Source organism: Saccopteryx bilineata, chromosome 9, assembly GCF_036850765.1.
Source record: "Saccopteryx bilineata isolate mSacBil1 chromosome 9, mSacBil1_pri_phased_curated, whole genome shotgun sequence".
Lineage (NCBI taxonomy): Eukaryota > Metazoa > Chordata > Mammalia > Chiroptera > Emballonuridae > Saccopteryx > Saccopteryx bilineata.
This window is the reverse complement of record NC_089498.1, coordinates 31,369,081-31,388,744: the sequence shown is the minus strand read 5'-3', so window position 1 is coordinate 31,388,744 and position 19,664 is coordinate 31,369,081. Positions and strand designations below refer to the sequence as shown.

At 41.9% G+C, this 19,664-nt stretch overlaps 1 protein-coding gene across 2 annotated transcripts in view; it reads right to left on the bottom strand.

The window, feature by feature from the left end:
• Positions 1–226: 226 nt before the first annotated feature.
• Positions 227–19,664, bottom strand: part of HSD17B2 (hydroxysteroid 17-beta dehydrogenase 2) — a 59,198-nt gene continuing 39,760 nt past the window's right edge. Inside the window, exons 4-5 of one of the 2 annotated variants that reach the window (XM_066243230.1) lie at positions 5,379–5,516; positions 227–675 (exon numbers count right to left, since the gene is read on the bottom strand). In XM_066243230.1, the coding sequence (XP_066099327.1) occupies positions 314–675; positions 5,379–5,516 (500 nt within the window). In that variant the 3' untranslated portion in view covers positions 227–313. Of the gene's footprint in view, positions 676–756; positions 970–5,378; positions 5,517–19,664 lie in introns of those variants that run through there. The other variant, XM_066243231.1, reaches the window with a different exon arrangement.

Here is a 19,664-nt window from a genome sequence, read left to right as displayed (position 1 = left end):
GCAACCATGAACTAGGGAACTTAACCTTTCCGATCCTTAATTCCCTTACCCATTAAGTAGGGGTGAAGATACCTACCTAGGCTCTCTGATGAGAACTAGATGAGGGAATATCTGAGATGTATCAGGTACAGAGTTGGCACTCAATCGATGCTCCTCATGGTGGTCATTTCCACCCTCCAGATTTCTCACCAGTGGGTCCCATTCAACAAACAGAGTACACGGGAAATGCAAGGTAGGAAACCAGGACTTTAATGGGAAGCTCTGGCTTCCCTTTGACTCTAAGACTATAACATTTCCCACTTACAGTATTTGCCTACATGGCCTTATTCTTCCAGTTAGGCATGCTTAGCGTTCTAGGCATGCTATTATGAAAACTATGAAGTTTTTTATTAAAGTAATCAAATATGCCAGTTGGGCTAAAGGAAACAAAGCAGAACCACAGGTAAGCGCCTGACCCCGGCGTGTAAATGCTATAGGGGTTCTTAGCAGAGATGGCGTGCTGGATGTCCAGGAGCACAGGGGACAGGTCAGAGCTGGAGTACATAGTGAGTGAGTTGAAAAAATTTCGTTGCGAAAGGATATAGTCCTGGCCGTACTCCTCCTTTACGTCAGGGGTGAGGTGGTCCAGGATGTCTTTCTCCAACTTGTTCCACATCTCAGCCGTGCCTGTGATATCTGGGATGCCAGAGGAAAGGGAGGCTCAGGTGCTGGGACAGCCCGAACAGGCACGGCCGACCCCTAACGGGGAAACAGGCCCTTGTGAATTGGCTTCTGCTGAGAAGGACCAGCATTCCCAAACAAATATGTGCTTTATCATGGTATTTGTTACATTTTTTTAAACAAAAATTGTGCAGATGACTGAGTTTTCACAAACTGAGTAGCCCGCGGAACCAGCAACCGCATCAAGAAAAGGATAAACCATCCTCGAAGCCCCTACCTTCAGCTCCCTTCCCAGGAGCCACTGTCCTGCTGAAAAGAATAAAGTGGCTTGGCCTGGCTTTGGACATGTTATAAATGGAATAATACATGACTTTGAGAGATTCATCTATGGCATCGTGTGGCCATTCTCCCAGCTGCATAGGTTTCCATTGTATAAATATGCCATGAATTATTTATCCATTATACTGTGATGGGCATTTGGGTTGTTTTCAATTTGGAGCTCTTAGAAATCATGCTGTCACAAACATTCAGTACACCTTTCATGACTATTATATACAATATAAAATGTATTAGGTGTAAAATACCTATACTATACATATTGTGAATAATAAGGAGGTGTATCTGGTTTGTTTGTTTTTTAATCTCTCCTCTGAGGCAATCTACAGTTTTGTGTATCTTTCTTCATTTCCCCTTGTTTATACAAACATATCTACACATACAAGGTTTGGGATCAATTTCTGTTTTACCAGGAACGAACAAAAAACAAAAAGGATCATATGATAAATCTTTTCCAGGAATTTGCTTTCAAGTTTGTTTGTTTTTGCTTTAGTAATAAACCACAGCCAGCCTTCTGGTCAATAGACTGAAAGCAGAGCAGCAGAATTTTCCTCTGGACAGCTCTTAGTCAACCACATCTCCATCGGAGGACTTCCCAGTCCTAGGTTTCACCATTGTTGACAGCTCTGTTGTAAAACACCTTGCATATTATATCCTTTTGTATTTTGGCATTTACTTCTGTAGGTTACAGTCCCCAAGGTGTGGCTGCCTGGTCAAAAGGCACATGCATTCTGTATTTTAATAGCTACCGCCAGATTTTTTCCTGAAACACTGCAGCAACTCATACTCCCTCCTGCAAAGTATGTGACTGCTTGGGGTTTGCCAGGAGGACGGGCCTCCGTCTGTGAGCTTGGTTTACTCCCCCCAATATCAGGACCATGAGGGAGTCTTGCTGTGAAATGTAAGCCAGTGAAATCCAGTTATACTCATGGGATTTCAATTTTCATTTTTTTCTTTTTTATGAAAGCCCATGCTGTACTTAAAGGAATGATTACACTGACAATTATTCTGAAGGGTTCTGAGTCATGAAAAACATGTTTGCATGAACTATTATTCTTCCAACTACCTCTCTCCAAGTCTGGGCTTTCACAGTCAGGGGGCTTCCTTTCTGTCTCCACTTCCTCTTTAAATACCTCAAGGACTTTCTAACCATTCTCATGAGTATTTTATCTAGATTTCCCAGACCTCTCTTTATTGGTGGCAAAGCCACAAGCCCTTTGTCAACTTTCACCTGCCTCCTTTGAGACACACCTACCCATCCCTTGCCACTTTGGGCAACACAATAAAATTGTTAAGACTATCTGGATCCAAATCCCATCTCTGCCTCATATTGCCTCCTATCTGTTCTGAGGCTTGGGAAATTTCTTAACTTTTCTGAGCCCCAGTTTTCTCCCTATAAAATGTGATTCTTGCCCTGGCCAGTGGCACAGTGGACAGAGTATTGGCCCAGATTATGGATATCCCGAGTTCAATTCCCAGTCAGGACACACAGGAGAAGTGACCATCTGCTTCTCTGCCCCCCTTCTCCTTCTCTTCCCCTCCCGCAGCCAGTGGCTCAAGTGGTTTGAGCATGGTCTTGGGTGCTGAGGACAGCTCTGTTGGAGCACATTGGCCTCAGGAGCTAAAAATAGTTTGGTACTCAAGCTTCAACCCCAGATGGGTTGCCAAGTGGATCCCAGTTGGGGCGCATTGCGAAAGTCTGCCTCATTATCTCACCTTAAAAAATGTGATTATTACAATGCCTACCTCATAGAATTAAGTGAGATTGTGCATGTCAAGTGCTTAAAACCTGCTAAGCCTGCAATGTGTTTTAGCTATTTTTATTGCAGGGCACTAAAATATCTGGTGTGTTTCTCTGAATGTCTCTAGGAGCTCTGAGTGTCAATGATGATTCTTATTTTTGTCTTCCCCCACCTCAAGCATTATTCTCCAAACTTGAGTCCTCAGTCCTCCATTGTTTAGCCTATCACCTTCAAAGAGCCCATCAAATATCAGCTTCAAATCCAGGGCTTGGCTTTCTGGTATAAAAGAAAGAATCCAGCACTGCATCCAGGGATCTGGTTTCACACTCCCCACCATCACGGTGGTGTGCCAGACACTCATAGCGAGTATATGTGACCCACCTCACCTCAGTGTCCTCATCTGAAGAATTATGTCAATTAAGCCTACCACTCAGAAGTGTGAGACAATCTAAGACATATAAGGAAAGGATGGGACAATGAATTAGAATAATATTTTAGAAAACAGTTTGGTATTATCCAGTAAAATTGAAGATGATTAAATGCTAGGATCCAGTCATTCCACTCCTGGGTATGTATTATAAGAAAAATCATGTACACATACACCACAAGACATGTTACAGAAATCTTCGTAATTGTCCAAAAGTGACCCAAACATTTCATCAATGGTAGAAAAATGTGTGACATATTCACAGAATACTATACAACAATAAAAATGAATGAATCATAGCTACACATAACAAAAATGTACTATGGAAACAATGTTGTAGAATACAAACATGTTGATTCTGGTCAAAGTTCCAAAATGAGTAGATCCAAACTCTATTGGTTGAGAATACATGTATGGATATAACTTTGTAAAGAAAAACAAATTATTGCAAAAAGACAGTGGATGCATTTTGGGGATGGGAAAAAGCTATGACTGAAGAGGATCATATAGGGACTTCTGGGTGCTGGAAATGCTTAATTTTTTATTTGGATATTAAGGATGTGAGTTTTTAGAATAATTTGTTAAACTATGTGTGCACATGATATATTTCTCAACTAAAAAATAAATAAGCCTGGCCAGTGGGGGCACAGTGTATAAAGCAGGGGTAGTCAACCTTTTTATACCTACCGCCCACTTTTTGTATCTGTTAGTAGTAAAATTTTCTAATCGCCCACTGGTTCCACAGTAATGGTGATTTATAAAGTAGGGAAGTAACTTTACTTTATAAAATTTATAAAGCAGAGTTACAGCAAGTTAAAGCATATAATTATAATTACTTACCAAGTACTTTATGTCGGATTTTCACTAAGTTTGGCAGAATAAATCTTTATAAAACAACTTACTATAGTTAAATCTATCTTTTTATTTATATTTTGGTTGCTCCACTACTGCCAACCATGAAAGCTGGAATGCCCACTAGTGGGTGGTAGGGACCAGGTTGAGTACCACTGGTATAGTGGTACTCATCAGCCTGGGACACTGATGCCCCAGGTTCAAAACTCTGAGGATGCCAGCTTGAGTGCAGGCTCATCTGGCTTTAGCACAGGGTCACTGGCTTGAGCGTGGGATCATTGACATAATCCCATGGTCTCTGGCTTGAGACCAAAGGTCTCTGGATTGGTTGGAGCCCATCCCAGTCAAGGCACATATGAGAAGCAATCAATGAACAACTAAAGTAATGCAACTACAAGTTGATGCTTCTTATCTCTCTCCTTTTCTCTCTCAAAGATAAATAAATAAGATCAACAACATCAGGAAAGACTATGTGGAAAGTGGCTAGTGTCTAAGAAGAGCAGCTCTCCCAAAATTAGCCATAACAATTTCAATAAATCCTCGAAACTGTAGCTCAAATGGAGTCACATCTCTGTGTTGAAAGTTTCCTTTGGCTGTGCTACCAAACTCTAAATCGTTCTGCCAAGTTATAAGTCAAATTCATCATTTAGCCCTTAGACTAGCTGTCAGTCAACTTTCTTTTCTATGTTATATCTTCTATCCTAGTCTCTCAGTCTGTCACATTTGGCCTTAACTTTGACCCATTCAATTCTCCTCCCCATCCAGGAAGTCCCCAAGGTAGAAAACCTTCTCAAGACTTCATCTCCCTTCCATTTCAACAGTCCTGGTCTAGCCTCTCCACCTGAGTGGTCCAGGCTCTTTCTCTCCCTCTCAGAAAAGGCCTTTCACCCTCATGCACCTCCTGGTTAACATAGAAACCTCTACGATTTGTCCTTTAGGATGTTATCAATCATTCCCAGTTTGCAGTCTTTTTTACATCTTTACTTCAATTACCAATCAAATATTCAATGGCCCAGAACTAAGTACTGAGCCATGGGGGTTGTTTTCATCTGCCTAGAGTTCAGAAGTTCAGGGAGGAGAGAGGAGAGAATGGCTATCTCCTCCCCAGGTAGAAAATAGGTGGGTCATATTCTTCAGAGGGGAGAAGATGGTGTTTAACAAATACATGACATCAAAACTTAATTCCTTGTGGAAGAATGCAGGGGAGTAGCCATAGATTGAAAAAAGGAACCTAGCATTTACCCCTCTGTTCTTAAAAGAGGCCCACCCGTCCCATCTACTCTTGAGCTGAGTTCTGAGGTGTTCAGTGGAGCAGAACAAAGGACCTTTAGCATCCCTCCCAGGATGAACATTGCACTTACTTGTTTTGAAGCCTCCAGGCTGGATGACAGAGACTTTAACTTCCCATTTGGAAAGCTCTTGTCTCATGATCGCAGAAAACATGGTCAGAGCTGCCTTTGATGAGCCATAGGCTGCCAGCTTTAGTAATGGGACCCCTCCTATAGAAATGATGGGAGGAAAAACATCAGATCTGATGTTTTAATTTTATCATTCACTAAGTATTCACCTGGTGTGGGGTCCAGGAGGAAGTTGATAGGGGACAAGGAACTTTTGGGGGGTGATGGACATGTTCACTATCTTGATTGTGTGGTAATGGTTTCATGAGTACACATATATGTCTACATTTATCAAATTGTATACTTTAAATATAGTTTATTGTATATTAATTATAGCTCAATTTTTTTAATTTAAAAGAAAAGCAACCATCTGGCTTTTAGAGACCATAGACATTTCAGCAAATGCCAGAGATAACATCATGGATATTTTACTCTGCCTAAAATCCCCAGGACATTTGCACAACTATCTAGGGTTGGGAAGAGGACTTCCAGTGCTCCCTGGTCTTGCCTTTCCATGTTTCCCAGTTCCACCAGCTTTCCTAGCCTTTGGTGATTCTCACCAAATCAAGCATGGGTCTAGTTTTGCACGTTGCTTGTCTTTGTTCTCCTAACCTTAGAATTTTGCAGATGACATCTTTCAGTTCAATGTGCTTCATTCATAGGAGAACATCTCTCTAGCCCTGAGTTCTCTTGCTGAAATCCTAACTCTATTCAAATGTTAAAGTTTTCAGTGGGAGCATTTGAGACCACAAAATATGTCTTATACCCATATTTAACATTTATTAGGGATCATTTATTAAGGGATACTTAAGTCATCATCTTAAGTATGTAGTGTATAGGACAAACCCTTGTTCTAAATAGGCTTTCAGCTCCTTCTTCCTAGATGCCTACAAAACACTGAGCTCATTTCTTCATACAAGGAAAGCATGACAACAGTGACTCTGGTCTGGTTTCTTAAAGGACAATCTTACTTAGTATAGACATTGGCCATTTCTAGTCACTTAATGAAACCATGCCAGAATTTGACTATCTAGACTTGATCTGAAAAAAACACAATGCAAGTAAAAAGAAAACGAGATGATAAAATGTATGAAACAAAACACACACACAAGTATAAGTAAAACTGGGAAAATCCAAATAAAATTGATGGATTAGATCATAATCAGTATGCTGGTTATACTATTGTACTATAGATTTGCAAATTTTTATCATTGGAGGAAACTGGGTAAATGCTACATTCCTTACAACTTTAGCAAATCTACAGTGATCCCAATAAAAATTTCAGTTAGAAAAAAAAGAGCACAGTATCTGTACCCCCATGTTCATTGCACTGTTATTTACAATAGCTAAGACATGAGAGCAACCAAAATATTCATCAACAGATTAATGGATGAAGAAGAAGAAAATCTTTCCATTTGCAACAACACAAATGTACCTTGAGAACCTTGAGGGCATTATTCTAAGTATAATAAGTCAGAGAAAAACAAATACTATATGATCTCATCCACATGTGAAACCTAAAAAACCAAATACATAGATACAGAAAACACATTGGTGGCTTCCAGATTGGAAGTGAGGGGAATGGGCACAATGGATGAAGGTGGTCAAAAAGTATAAACTTCCAGTTATAATCTAAAGTGGGGGATGTAATATACAGTAAGTCCTCACTTAACATCATCGATAGGTCTGTGACTTGAAGGAAAAGAGGTATAATGAAACCAATTTTACTAATTGATATAAACAAGAGTTAAGTTCCTACAGCATCTCAATACATTTCTAATGAAACTAGTTGAATAAAACAAACTTTTTTTTTTTTTGAGAAAATGATGAGTGAAATAAGCCAGAGCAAGGTAAGTACCATATGATTATATGATTTCACTCATATGTGGCATCTAATGAACAAAATAAACTAACAAGCAAAATAGAGACAGACTTATAGATGGAGAGCAGGCTGACATCTGTGGGGTGGGGGGCATGTTGGTAGGCTAGGTGGGGGGTGGAGGGATTGAGAAACAAAGAAAAATTCATGGACTGGACAACAGTGTGGTGATTGCAGGGTGTGGGGAGGGCAGGTGGAGGGGGGAATAAGGGAGATAAATGGTGATGGACGGAGACTTGACTTGGGGTGGTGAATACACGATACAATGTACAGATGACATGTTGTGGAATTGTGCACCGAAACCTGTATTATTTTGTTAATCAGTGTCACCCAATAAATTCAATCAAAAAGAAAATAAAGTAAATCTTAATGTTCTCATCACAAGAAAAAAAAATTGTAACTACATGAAGTGATGGATGTTTTTTGTTTGTTTTGGAGTTTATTTTTAGAGTCAGGAAGAGAGAGAAACAGAAAGACAGGAACATCGAGGTGTTCTGTACGTACTGTGACCAGGGATGGAACTGGCAACCTTTGTGCTTCTGGATGACGCTCTGACCAACCCAACTATTTGGCCAGGGCTTAGTGAGGATGTTAACTAACCATATTGTGGTGATCATTTCATAATTATACATATATATCAAATCATTACATGTACATCTTAAACAAATACAGTGTTATATGTCAATTATAGCTCAGTAAAATTTGGGGGTGGGGTGGGGAAGAGCATAGGCACTGAAGGAGAGAAACCTAGAATAATGAATGTTAATTATCATTATTTTTCTTAAATTATTATTAAAGCTTTGGTATGGCTCACATAGTTTTCTTTTTGGGAAATACAGGCGAGGTATACCTCATAGATATTGCAGGTTCAGTTCCGGGCCTCACAATAAGGTAAGAATCGCAATAAAGCCAACCCTAATCTTTTTTGCTGACACTAGGTCTTCTTTTCAATTTGTCAAAAACGTGTCTGTTAAGCTCAATAAAGCCTGCACTGACCCTTAACCTCTGTGCCTCTGGAGGAAGACTATCTAGTGAATGGTTCTGTCTTTCTCATTAAGAGAGGCAGACTGGCCAATCATAATACCTCATCCCCTGGGGGTGGAGTTTGGTTGGAGCTGGACATGTGACTGGAATTGAGCCTTCCTGAAAAAGATGGTGGTTTTTCATTCTTTCCTGGCTACTTAGGTGTGATAATGGTGAAACAACCCCCAGGGGCCATTTTTGCCAGCCACGTAGGAGAGTTAAGCAAAGGAAAGCCAGGAACAAACTGAGGAGAGCAGAGACTTGAAGGTGGCTGTTGAGGAGGGAAACGGGGTGGGGGTGGGGGAGAGTTACAGTGATCCCATCTTAAAACTTGGTCCAAGCCAGTTGGTGAACTAACTCTTTTTCCCTTTTTTAATTTTTGCTAGTTTGAGTTCTGATCCTGTCACTTAAAAGAAAGAAGCCTGAAGCTTAACTGATGGCATTTCAATGTAGCGGCCAGCATCAAACAATAAGCGGTGCCACCAACGACCAGTTGATTCTTTTTAAAGTAAGTTTTAGTTTCACAAAATCTTAGAGTTCCAAATCCAACTCCGAGAAAGGTCAAAGAAGTCAAAACAACTTGTTCAAAGTCGCAACCCAGCTTGTGGAGTTAGACCGTTCTCACTTCTCCAGGGTTTTTATAGCCGAGAGGCCAGCTAGGCGGCAGGTTAGCAGAGGGCAGCAGTTACCAGTGGGATTCTGGAGCCTGCACTGTCTGTGTTCAAGTCCCAGCTCTGCCATTAATTAGTAAAATCAATTAAAAGTAGGAAAATCACTTTATGTGCCTCTGTCTTTAACCTGTAAATTAGAATAGTGCCAGGCACAAAGTAAGCACCATAATGAGAGCTTCCTATTGTTAGTACTATTCAGGGATTTTACAATAATATCTCAATAGACCAAAATACTCCGTATGTTCCGTGTTTCTTAGAGTCATAAGTGCACCTGCTCAGGATCTCCCAGGGTATTTGTTTATTATATGGATTTCTAGGACCCTCCCTAGACCTACTGGATCATACTCGGCGTTGGAAACCAAGTCAAGTGATTTATTGGAATACTGAATTTTAAACTATTACATTAGGTTTTTTGTCATGAATTTCTAAATATGTGCTTTCATGGTGATGTACTTACCTTGTGGATGGTATGACAGGTGGTAAGAATTTAGCATATCCCACATTATCCATCTAACAAGATAATATGCTTTGGACCAAACATTTAAGACACATTTGTCTTTTGTATTATGTTCAACCCTGGTATTAGACCACTTTTGACTTACAATATGGCAGTTCTGTAGGGTTCAACCTCACAGATCCAATCTTGCTGTTAATGTTTTATATTAGTGTCTACTATTCCTGGTGTCATAAGATAAAATACATGTCGATATCCAAGACCCACAGGGTCTCAGGGCATTCTCCATTCCTGACCTTATACACCCCTTTCTCATCTGTCCAGTTAGATTCTTTAATTTTTGTCTCTGTTCCATTCAAGTTAAAATCCTATTGCCAGAGGCAGCAAGGCAAAATTTTGCCAGGAACTTGGTAATTTCATTTCCAATTCAACAGGGAAAATTTGACTTCCTGAATGGGGGTTTCTCTACTGGGGCACTAGTAAAAAATGCAGAACCCTGGGAGTATGTGTGGGTTATAATCTTTCTTTTATTTTTTTTCATTTTTCTGAAGCTGGAAACGGGGAGTCAAGGTCAGACAGACTCCCGCATGCGCCTGACCAGGATCCATCCGGCATGCCCACCAGGAGGCGATGTTCTGCCCCTCTGGGGTGTCGCTCTGTTGCATCCAGAGCCATTCTAGCGCCTGAAGCAGAGGCCACAGAGCCATCCCCATTGCCCAGGCCATCTTTGCTCCAATGGAGCCTCGGCTGCGGGAGGAGAAGAGAGAGACAGAGAGGAAGGAGAGGGGTAGGGGTGGAGAAGCAGATGGGCGCTTCTCCTGTGTGCCCTGGCCAGGAATTGAACCCAGGACTCCTGCACGCCAGGCCGACGCTCTACCACTGAGCCAACCGGCCAGGGAGGGTTATAATCTTAGCAACAGTATAAGTGTACTGATATTATTCCAAGGAGGTTAAGTCTTAGAATTTTACATACTCATCCACTAGCTGACATTAAATGAAACCAAATATAGTCATTTGGGTGCCCAGAGAGATGAATATATATTTTGTGTGTGTGTGTGTGTGTGTGTGTGTGTGTGTGTGTGTGTTTTGTCTTTAATTCCAGATCAGTGGTACATAACATTGTAACCAGAGTAGAAACACCTTGAGAATATTTTTTTAATACCAATGTGCACAGTGGATGAAGTGTCGACCTGGAACACTGATGTCGCTGGTTTGAAATGAAACCCCAGGCTTGCCTGGTCAACACCCATGCAGGAAGCAACCGCAGGTTGATGGTTCCTGCTTCTCCTCCCCTTTTTCTCTCTTTCCTCTCTCTAAAATGAATAAACAAAATCTTTTTTTAAAATGCCAATGCCCCGGCCCTATCCTAGACCAATGAAATTTTAAAAAATTCTGACAGTGGAACCTGGACATTAGTATTAAATAAAACTCCACAGGTGATTTTAATGTGAGAAATGTTCTGGCCCTGCGGATCTCAGATTTGGTGAGTGTCAGAATCTCCAAGGGAGCTAATGATACGCCCTGAGGTCCAGAGTCCTTTCAAGGAGGAGAGAGCCTCAGTTTTCTTAGTGTTACCAAATACTCCAGGTGAACCTGATTATCACCTCTCCTCCCCCACCCCACCCCCGCCCCAAGTTTGAGAACCTCTATTGTAGCTAATTGTTTTAGAACAATTGTTTTCAAAGTTGGTAGCTTAATGGAATTTCCTAGTGAGCATGAAAAAAAATCAATTCCTTCTCTTCCCCCAATATGATTTCATTGGTTTGGGGTTTATCACAGGCACTAGGCTTTTTAAAAACTGCCCCTGGTGATTCTAATGTGCAGATAGAGCTGTTCAGCATTTCTAGAGAACACCTCTGAAAATTTTTCATTATTTCAGTCCTCTGGACATGTAAATGCTAGTACAGATTAGTATCTGAAAAAACAAAACAAAACAAAATAGAGATCTCTGTTTTGGCTGTAGAAGGCTCACATGATCTGAGAAGTTGAATAGCAACCTGGCAGTGCTGTTTTATCCTTGATCTAAGTCTCACAGATGTGGGAGATTTGTGTGTGAACTGTATAATTGTGTGTAAATGTATTTTAGTCAAAACACATTCTTTTTAAATTATGTTGAATGAAAGCCAGTCTCAAAAGGTTGCATACTGTATTGCATACTGTATGATTCCCTGTATATAACATTCTTGAAATTTAAGTATAGAGATGGAGCCTGACCAGGCAGTGGAGCAGTGGATAGCGTGTCAGCCTTGGATGCAAAGGACCCAGTTTTGAAACCCTGAGGTCGGCAGCTTGAGCGTGAGCTTACCAGCTTGAGCGCAGGTAGCTGGCTTGAGCTTGGGATCATAGACATGACCCCAAAGGTCACTGGCTTGAAGCCCAAGGTCTCTGGCTTGAGCAAGGGGTTACTAGCTCAGCTGCAGCCCCCCAGTCAAGGCACATATGAGAAAGCAATCAATGAACAACTAAGGTGACTCAACTATGAGTTGATGCTCCTCATCTCTCTCCCTTCCTGTCTGTCTCTCTCTGTCTCTGTCTCTGTCTCTCTCACAAACAAACAAACAAACAAACAAAACATGGCTAGAGAACAGATTCATGGTTGCCAGGAGTTGGGAATGGGATGGGGGTCAGCGGTGGGCAGTGGCTATGGCTACAAAGAGGTTTCTCAGGGATTGCTTGTGGTGATACTACAGTTCTGTATGTTGATTGTGTTGGTAGTTACAAGAAGCTACACGTGTGATAAAATGGCACAGAACTATAAACACACACACAAATTAGTGCAGATATAACTGGTGAAACTTGAATAAGTGTGCATTGTAACAATGTCAGTTACATGGTTTTGATATTGTACTATAGTTATGCAAGATGTTATCATTAGGGGAAGCTGGGTGAAGGCTAAACAAGATTTCTCCATACATTTTCCTCACAACTTCCTGTGAATCTATAATCATTTCCAAATTAAACGCTTTAAAATACTTCCTTGAAGACATGCTTAGATTTCGCAGTGGCAGTATTATATGTAGCCAATGAGGTTTATCTGAGGCACAATTATTGCTAATTAAAGGAACAATTACCTAGCTCTCATGTAGGTCTTTGCATGTACAAAGGTCATAAGGTCTCTAAACTTTTGGAAATAAAACTAAAAATTTGTATTTTTTTGAAGTTTGAGGTGAAAGGTTAAAACATTAAGGCCTGGCTTATTTGAATTTTTAAAAGATGAGATAAGCCTCTTGGACAAGCTAGAGCTTTAGAAACATCTGCCAAGGCTACAACCAAATTTTAAGTAATAAAATACCTCTTCACCCACTCCATCCTACCTGCACCTCCGTCACATCGATGTGGCTAACATAAAAATAAAACTTCATACTTAGAGCAGTACTTGCTCAGGAGATATCAAAATTGAATGCTGGGTTTCCTTCAAATAGATTTTAAGTAGCCAGTTCTGATAAACAACTCAGAGTTGGGGCTCACCTGTTAATGGCTGACCTCGTCAATAATCAGACTTGTTTTAACCAACCACATACAGATCTTTGGACTCTTTCTACCTGAAAACAGTCTATCCTTACTGTAGCCACCATAAATGCAGCATTCTCACCCCCCTTCCCCTGCACCCCCCTACCTAGCTTTTTTGTCTGGGGAACTACTCAATGACTGTTTCCTGGCAAGTGAATACTCTCAGCATTCACATTGATCACTCCAGTAGCCATTGTCTTTCTTTGATGTCATGGGTACCACTGGTCATGGCTAAAACTCAAAGAGACTTGAAGTTGCAAGTTTGGAGCTTACAGAAGAATTATGGAAACCCTCTACCCACCCTAACCCTCCTCCATCCCTGCAGTGGGTTCAAACCTGGTCTTTTCCTGAATCTTGGTGTGACATAAGGAGTAAGTTAGTAATATTTGCTAAGGTTCTACCAGCCCAATGTTCTTGATGTCCTTGGAGGTAGTGCAGGGCCTCAAAACACTGATAGCCATAATGATCAACACCCACATGGAGATCCCTCTTTTTCCTGACCTAAAGCTAACATGCAGAATTATGGAAAAGAAAGGGCGCCCTATGAATACTCTACTTGCAGGGGGCAGAAATACTGCAACTTTTCAGCTTGAGGCTATACAGGTATGGCGTGATATTTTGATTTATAATAAATACATATTTGGTCTTAACAGTTCTGGCACAGAGCTCCTTAAACCCTTGGAATTTCTAAGTGATGAGAGCAACAAAGGTGTCTTTAGTTATTGTTGGATAAACCAATGTTTCTTAAGTTTGCTAGCTTGTATTGGGTCTGTGCCTTGTGTTTATAATCTATGGAAGGCTGAGGGTGCTTGCCCTCAGGGCAGCAGATTGCAAATTGTGGACTGCCTGCCACAGTGGGGAGGGGTGATTGTTTGCTGTTGTTTACTGGAGAAGGGGTGTTTTCCCCCAGCCTGTTTTGCTAGAATGGAGAAAGAGAGAGCACTGAGGGTCTTGAGAGCCCAGAGATTTCAGCCCGGCCTGTTTGGCTGGGGACTGGGGAGGCTGGTTGGGGCCTGTTTTGCGTTGTGAGTCCGGGAGATTCTGAAGGGAAAAATGGAAGTGATCTTCCCTGCCTGTTTGCTCATCTGCCCTTATGAGACTTAAATAAATGGAATGGCCCACCATTTTCTAGCTCCACAGTTCCTTTACCGTCTGCCTGAATCCAATGGGAACCTGCACCAGGATGGCAATGGCTAGGGCCACGCCTCTGGTCTTATGTTAATGAGCTGACTTGGGCTGACTTGGAACTCACCTAAGGGTCGGGGACTGGTTATTAGGGGAACCAATCATGTGATCACAGGGTTGGAACTCTCAGTCCCACCTACCACCCAACCTCAGGGAATGGGAGAGGGGCTGGAGATTTGAGATCAACCATCAATGGTCATTGACTTAATTAATTGTGCCTATGTAATGAAGCCTCCATTGAAAAAAATATTATTATTATTATTATTATAATAAAAAGGAGGAGTTTCAGAGAGCTTCCAGGTCAATGAACATTTGGAGATTCCCATAGAGTGTCATGTTCAGAGAGCATGGAAGGTCCATGCCCCTTCCTTATGCCTCACCCTATATATCTCCTCATCTGGCTATTGATTTGTATTCTTTAATATTGTTTTTAATAAACCAGTAATCCAGTGAGTAATTGGGTTTCCTCAGTCCTGTGAGCTACACTAGAAAATTAACCAAACCCATGGCTTCCAATGTATAACCCATGAGTCAGAAGCACAGTATTAGATAACCAGGGCTTGCAACTGGCATCTGATAGTCATGCGAGACCAAGCCCTTAACCTATGAGATCTGATGCTATCCTCTGGTACATAGTGTCAGAATTAAGATAAATTGTAGCCCTGCTGGTGTCTGAGCATTGCCTGTTGGTGTGAGGGAACCTCCCTTCCCTACCCCACATTGGAACTGGATGCAGGACATTTTTATAGGGGTACCAGGGTTCCCTACCCACAGCAGCTTTCTCATTCTCTAATACCTTCCAAGCCTTGTCCTGAATGACATTCTCAGGAGAATGTAATAAGGACTCCCAGCCAGTTTCTGCCTCCTCCAAGGACACCTGGAGCCAGCTCTCAAGTAATAAAGTCCACCCCTTTTTCATGCCTTTCCAAGCTAAAGAACAAGGACCAACCACATGCCCCCGAGGAGAGGCAGGTTTACTAATCTCCTTGAGGCATGAAATGTCTCAGCAGAAATTTTAGGCTAATTGCATTTGATTATGCCCTTATAAATCTGATCATCTCTGGGGATAGCACAAACCTTTATCAAAATAAAAAATCTTAAAGTGTTGAGACTAGATAGTAAAAAGCTAGAAAAATTCCTTGGCAAGTGGACTGGGGAAACTGAGACAGAGAGCTGAACAAACTGGCCGAGCAATTTACAACCAGATATGGGACGTCACCAGGGCAGAAAACCCTGGGTGCCTAGCCACAGGCAAAATTGGCTCAGACCTTGTACCCAGAGTGGCATTTCCTCCCCTAGCATATGGCTGGTCATGTGGTTTAGACCCTCTGACCTTTCCTCCTTAGAGATAACATCTCTGCCTCAGTTGTATTTTGGCTACAGGCCCAGAAAAGCAGCAAGGCCAGATGGGTGATACCAGGACCCCCTCCCTGCCTAGGCACTGAGCAGTCAGTGGAGACCATGACCCTGAAAGGGCACACCTGGAAAAGCTGATGAATATTTTATTGAGATCTGCCCCTAAGACTTCCCCTAAACTTCCAGCTTTTAATACCCTCAAAACAAAGGTCCCAGTATGTACTCTCCCTCCCGGGAGCGTGTGTGAGCCTTTCTCTCCCGCTTCTTGTCCCCCTCCCCCCCCCCATACATGCATCTCTTAAACTCTAAGGGACCTTATGACACTTGCAACCAGGGGGGCAATGGGTAATAGCAGTTCCCCATCGTCCTGAATGACATTGTCTTCCTGAGCTAACCCCCTGAAGCTGTCCCCAGGGCCCCCTTTCTCTGACTTTCCCGGGAGCTGACAGCAGCCCGGCCCTGGCTCACCTCTTTCCCGCAGTGTTTCTAGGGAGCCAGAGCAACGCTGCCTGGTCTCTCCCCTGCTGCTGCTTCTATCCTAGGCCTTTCCTTGTTTCACTGTCCCCAGCTTTAATAAACGTACTTTAAAATCACCCGGACTCATGTTGTGAAATCTTTCCTGAACAAAGAACCCATATGCGACAGGTCGGCCCTGGGCAAACCTGCTTCAGGCCTGGTCCCCTTTCCAGTAACAGTGTTTCTGAGAAACAGCAGCAGCTGGGAAGATATTAAAAATGCACACCCTCAGGTCCCACTCCAGACCTAGAGAATCAGTAATTCTGGGGTTGGGCACAGAATTTATTTCTTATTGTGATAAAATACATATAAAATTCACCATTTAGCCTGACCAGGTGGTGGCGCAGTGGATAGGGCGTCGGTCTGGGAGGCGGAAGGACCCAGGTTCGAGACCCCGAGGTCGCCAGCTTGAGCGCGGGCTCATCTGGCTTGAGCAAAGAGCTCACCAGCTTAGACCCTAGGCCCCTGGCTCCAGCAGGGGGTTGCTCGGTCTGCTGAAGGCCCGCGGTCAAGGCACATGTGAGAAAGCAATCAATGAACAACTAAGAAGTCGCAACGCACAGCGAGAAACTGATGATTGATGCTTCTCATCTCTCTCTGTTCCTGTCTGTCTGTCCCTGTCTATCTCTGCCTCTGTAAAATTCACCATTTAACCATTTTAAGGTGACAATTCAGTGGCATTTAGTACCTTCACAATGATGTGCAACCATCAGCACTGTCTAGTTCCAAAATATTTCCATTGCCCCAAAAGGAAACCCCATACTATTAAGCAGTCACTTCTCATTCCCTTTATCCTCAACCCAACAACCATTAGTATATTGTTGTCTATCTCAGTGGGTTTGCCTATTTGGGGCATTTTATATAAATGGGATTATTCTATATGTGGTCTGTTGTGTTTGGCTCTGTCACTCACCGTAATATTATACCAAAAGGTTCCTCTATTTGGTACCATGTATCAGTGCTTCATTCTTATTTATGGAGTAATAATATTTCATTGTATGGATAGATCACATTTCATTTGTCATTTCATCAGCTGATGGACATTGGGTTGTTTCCACCTCTGCATATTGTGACTAAAGATACTATAAACATCTATGTACAAGTTGTTGTTTGGACATCTGTTTTCTGTTCTCTTGAATATAAATTTAGGCTTGGATTGCTGGGTCACATGCTTAACTTACTGAGGAAGCACCAAGTGTTTTCCACGGAGGCTGCGCCACTTTACATTCTTCCCAGCAATTCATGAGATTTTCAATTTCTCTACACCCTTGCCCTTAAGTATTGTGTTCTGGGTGTTTTTTTTTTATTATTATAGCCATTCTAATGAATGTGAAACATGATCTCATTTTACTTTTGATTTCCTACAGTGTTGTGTTTTTTTTTTTCAGTAGCTCTCATGGTGATTCTAATGCATCGAAAGTTTGAGAACATCGCACAAGAACAGTAGCATTCACTTAGGAACTAGTTAAAGAAATGCACAGTCTTGGGCTCTCACCTCAGACAAACCAGTCAAAATCGGCATTTTTACAAAGATCCCCAGGTGCTCACTACACACGTTAGTATTTGAGAAGCTCTGGTGTAAGAGACAGGCAGCCCTAAATTGCTAATACCTCCTAATCATCATTTTGGCACACTAGAATCAGAGTCTCTGTGTTTTGTTTGTTTGCCCCGTTTGCTCTATTTGCCCGGTGTGTCCTTGTTTGATAGTCTAGAAAAGTGAGAGGAACACAGAACAGAGGGTGAAACAGACAGACCAGGTAACCAATCTTGACTCCAGCATTTACCAGCTGGCTAATCCTAGGCTAGAGTGTGCTTGATATATAAATAGAAAAGGAATTAATTCCTGCATCCTGCAGACTTTAGGATTACATGACGTTAGGCATGCAAGCATCTAATACTATTTAGTGCCGAGAAGTTCGCTCAGAATTGTTCTGCTCTCTTCCCCTTACCCTACACTAGCTCTGGCTTTTGTGTGAGAGTTTCAGAAGCCCAGCTCTCAGCTTTGGCTTCCTCACATCACAGAGCAGCTGAGGGACCGGCTGTGTGATTTGCCAGGTGATTGATTTCCTGAAGGCAGCCAGTTCAGCAAGAACAAAATCCAGGAATGATCCCACAATCAACTTCTCTATGCTAAGTTTAGACCAGGCTCAAAGCTGGAGCCATGAACTCTGCCTGATATCTATAATTTATAGACTTGTAACAATCTCCAAGGCTGCTGACTTTGGTGTAATTTTAATGCATTTTAACCAGGAACTGTGTTAAGAACTCAGAATCCACCATGCATTTATATCTACAGTCAAGATCAGAGGTTCTCAATTGGGGGTGATTTTCTGTGACACCCCCCCAAAAAAAACCAAACACAGTGGACATGTAGCAATGTCTGAATTTGTCAGTTCTGGGGATGGGTGCTCCCTATGTCTAGTGGGTTAAGAACACAGATGCTGCTAAACATCTTACAATGCATCAGACAGCCATTCTTCCCCTGAAAAAATTAGCCTCCCCAAATATCAATAATGCTGAGGTTGTAAAACACTGCCCTAGACTCAGGTGCTGGGTCACCCTGTCATTAACAGATGACAAAATGGACACACAGACAAATAAGATGACCTGCTCCCAGATGACCCAGCAGGATTGAAACCACAACTGGCTTAAAAGCCCTGAGGTCCTGAGTTGTTTTATAAGGTTTGTTTTCAACCATTCTTATTCAAGTCAAGCTTGTAGCTGTACCTACATAGCTTTTACTTTGCAATTTCTTAAGAGGCAAACTAGCCAGAAAAAGCTTTTACATCTCTCAAACATAAAGATTTTTCAAGTGCCCTTTGTACAATCAAGCTAAGAATTACCTCCCAGTTCTTTTTTTCTTTGGTTAAATATTTATCAGACTGCCTTGCCAGGTTTGGGTTAAAGATCTATTGTATTTCTGTGGTAAGGATAATAAACATGATTACAGGAGATAAAATTCTACTAGATAAGATATGGTCAAATCTAAAAGTAGTAACTTGTTAGGGGCTAGTGTGTGACAGGGTGCAGTAGGATGGACAGTGACCCATTGTCACAATCAAGTGTGGTAATGCCAGCAGCTGGCAGAATAAAAAGTCACAGATGCACATATAGTCAGCCTCTTACCCAGATGTCACAGCATGGCTCTTGGGTCTCTAACTCACTAATGCCAGGTGTGACTGATGCTTAAACGTGTGTCATTTCATCTCATCTCACCACAACCCTAAGAAGAAGCAATTATTATTCCCACAGTAAGTGAGGAAGCTGCAATTCCAGGGGTCAGCACTTTGTCCTAGTTGCTCAGTTGTCAGTGGTAAAGACAGGATCACAACTTGAGCAGTTCATCTCCACTCTGTTTGGCTGACTTCCTCTACTTTTTGAAACCTGATATTAGACCTGTATCACTAAATGATATCTCTCACTCTTTCTGTTTCTTGTTCCTTTCTTTGGGAATATGGGAGAAAAAGATATATTCATAATGGGGTTGATTTTCCATGCATCTCCTAGAGAAGAATGTAAAGAAATAATGTTTTCTCTCTACCCCAATCCTTATACGTGTGAGGCAGGAGTGTCAGAGTCTAAGAGAAATTGGGTGATGAAGGAAGGGGTCTTCAGCCAAGGAAAGCAGGTGACTTCTAGAAGCTAGAAAAGTCAGG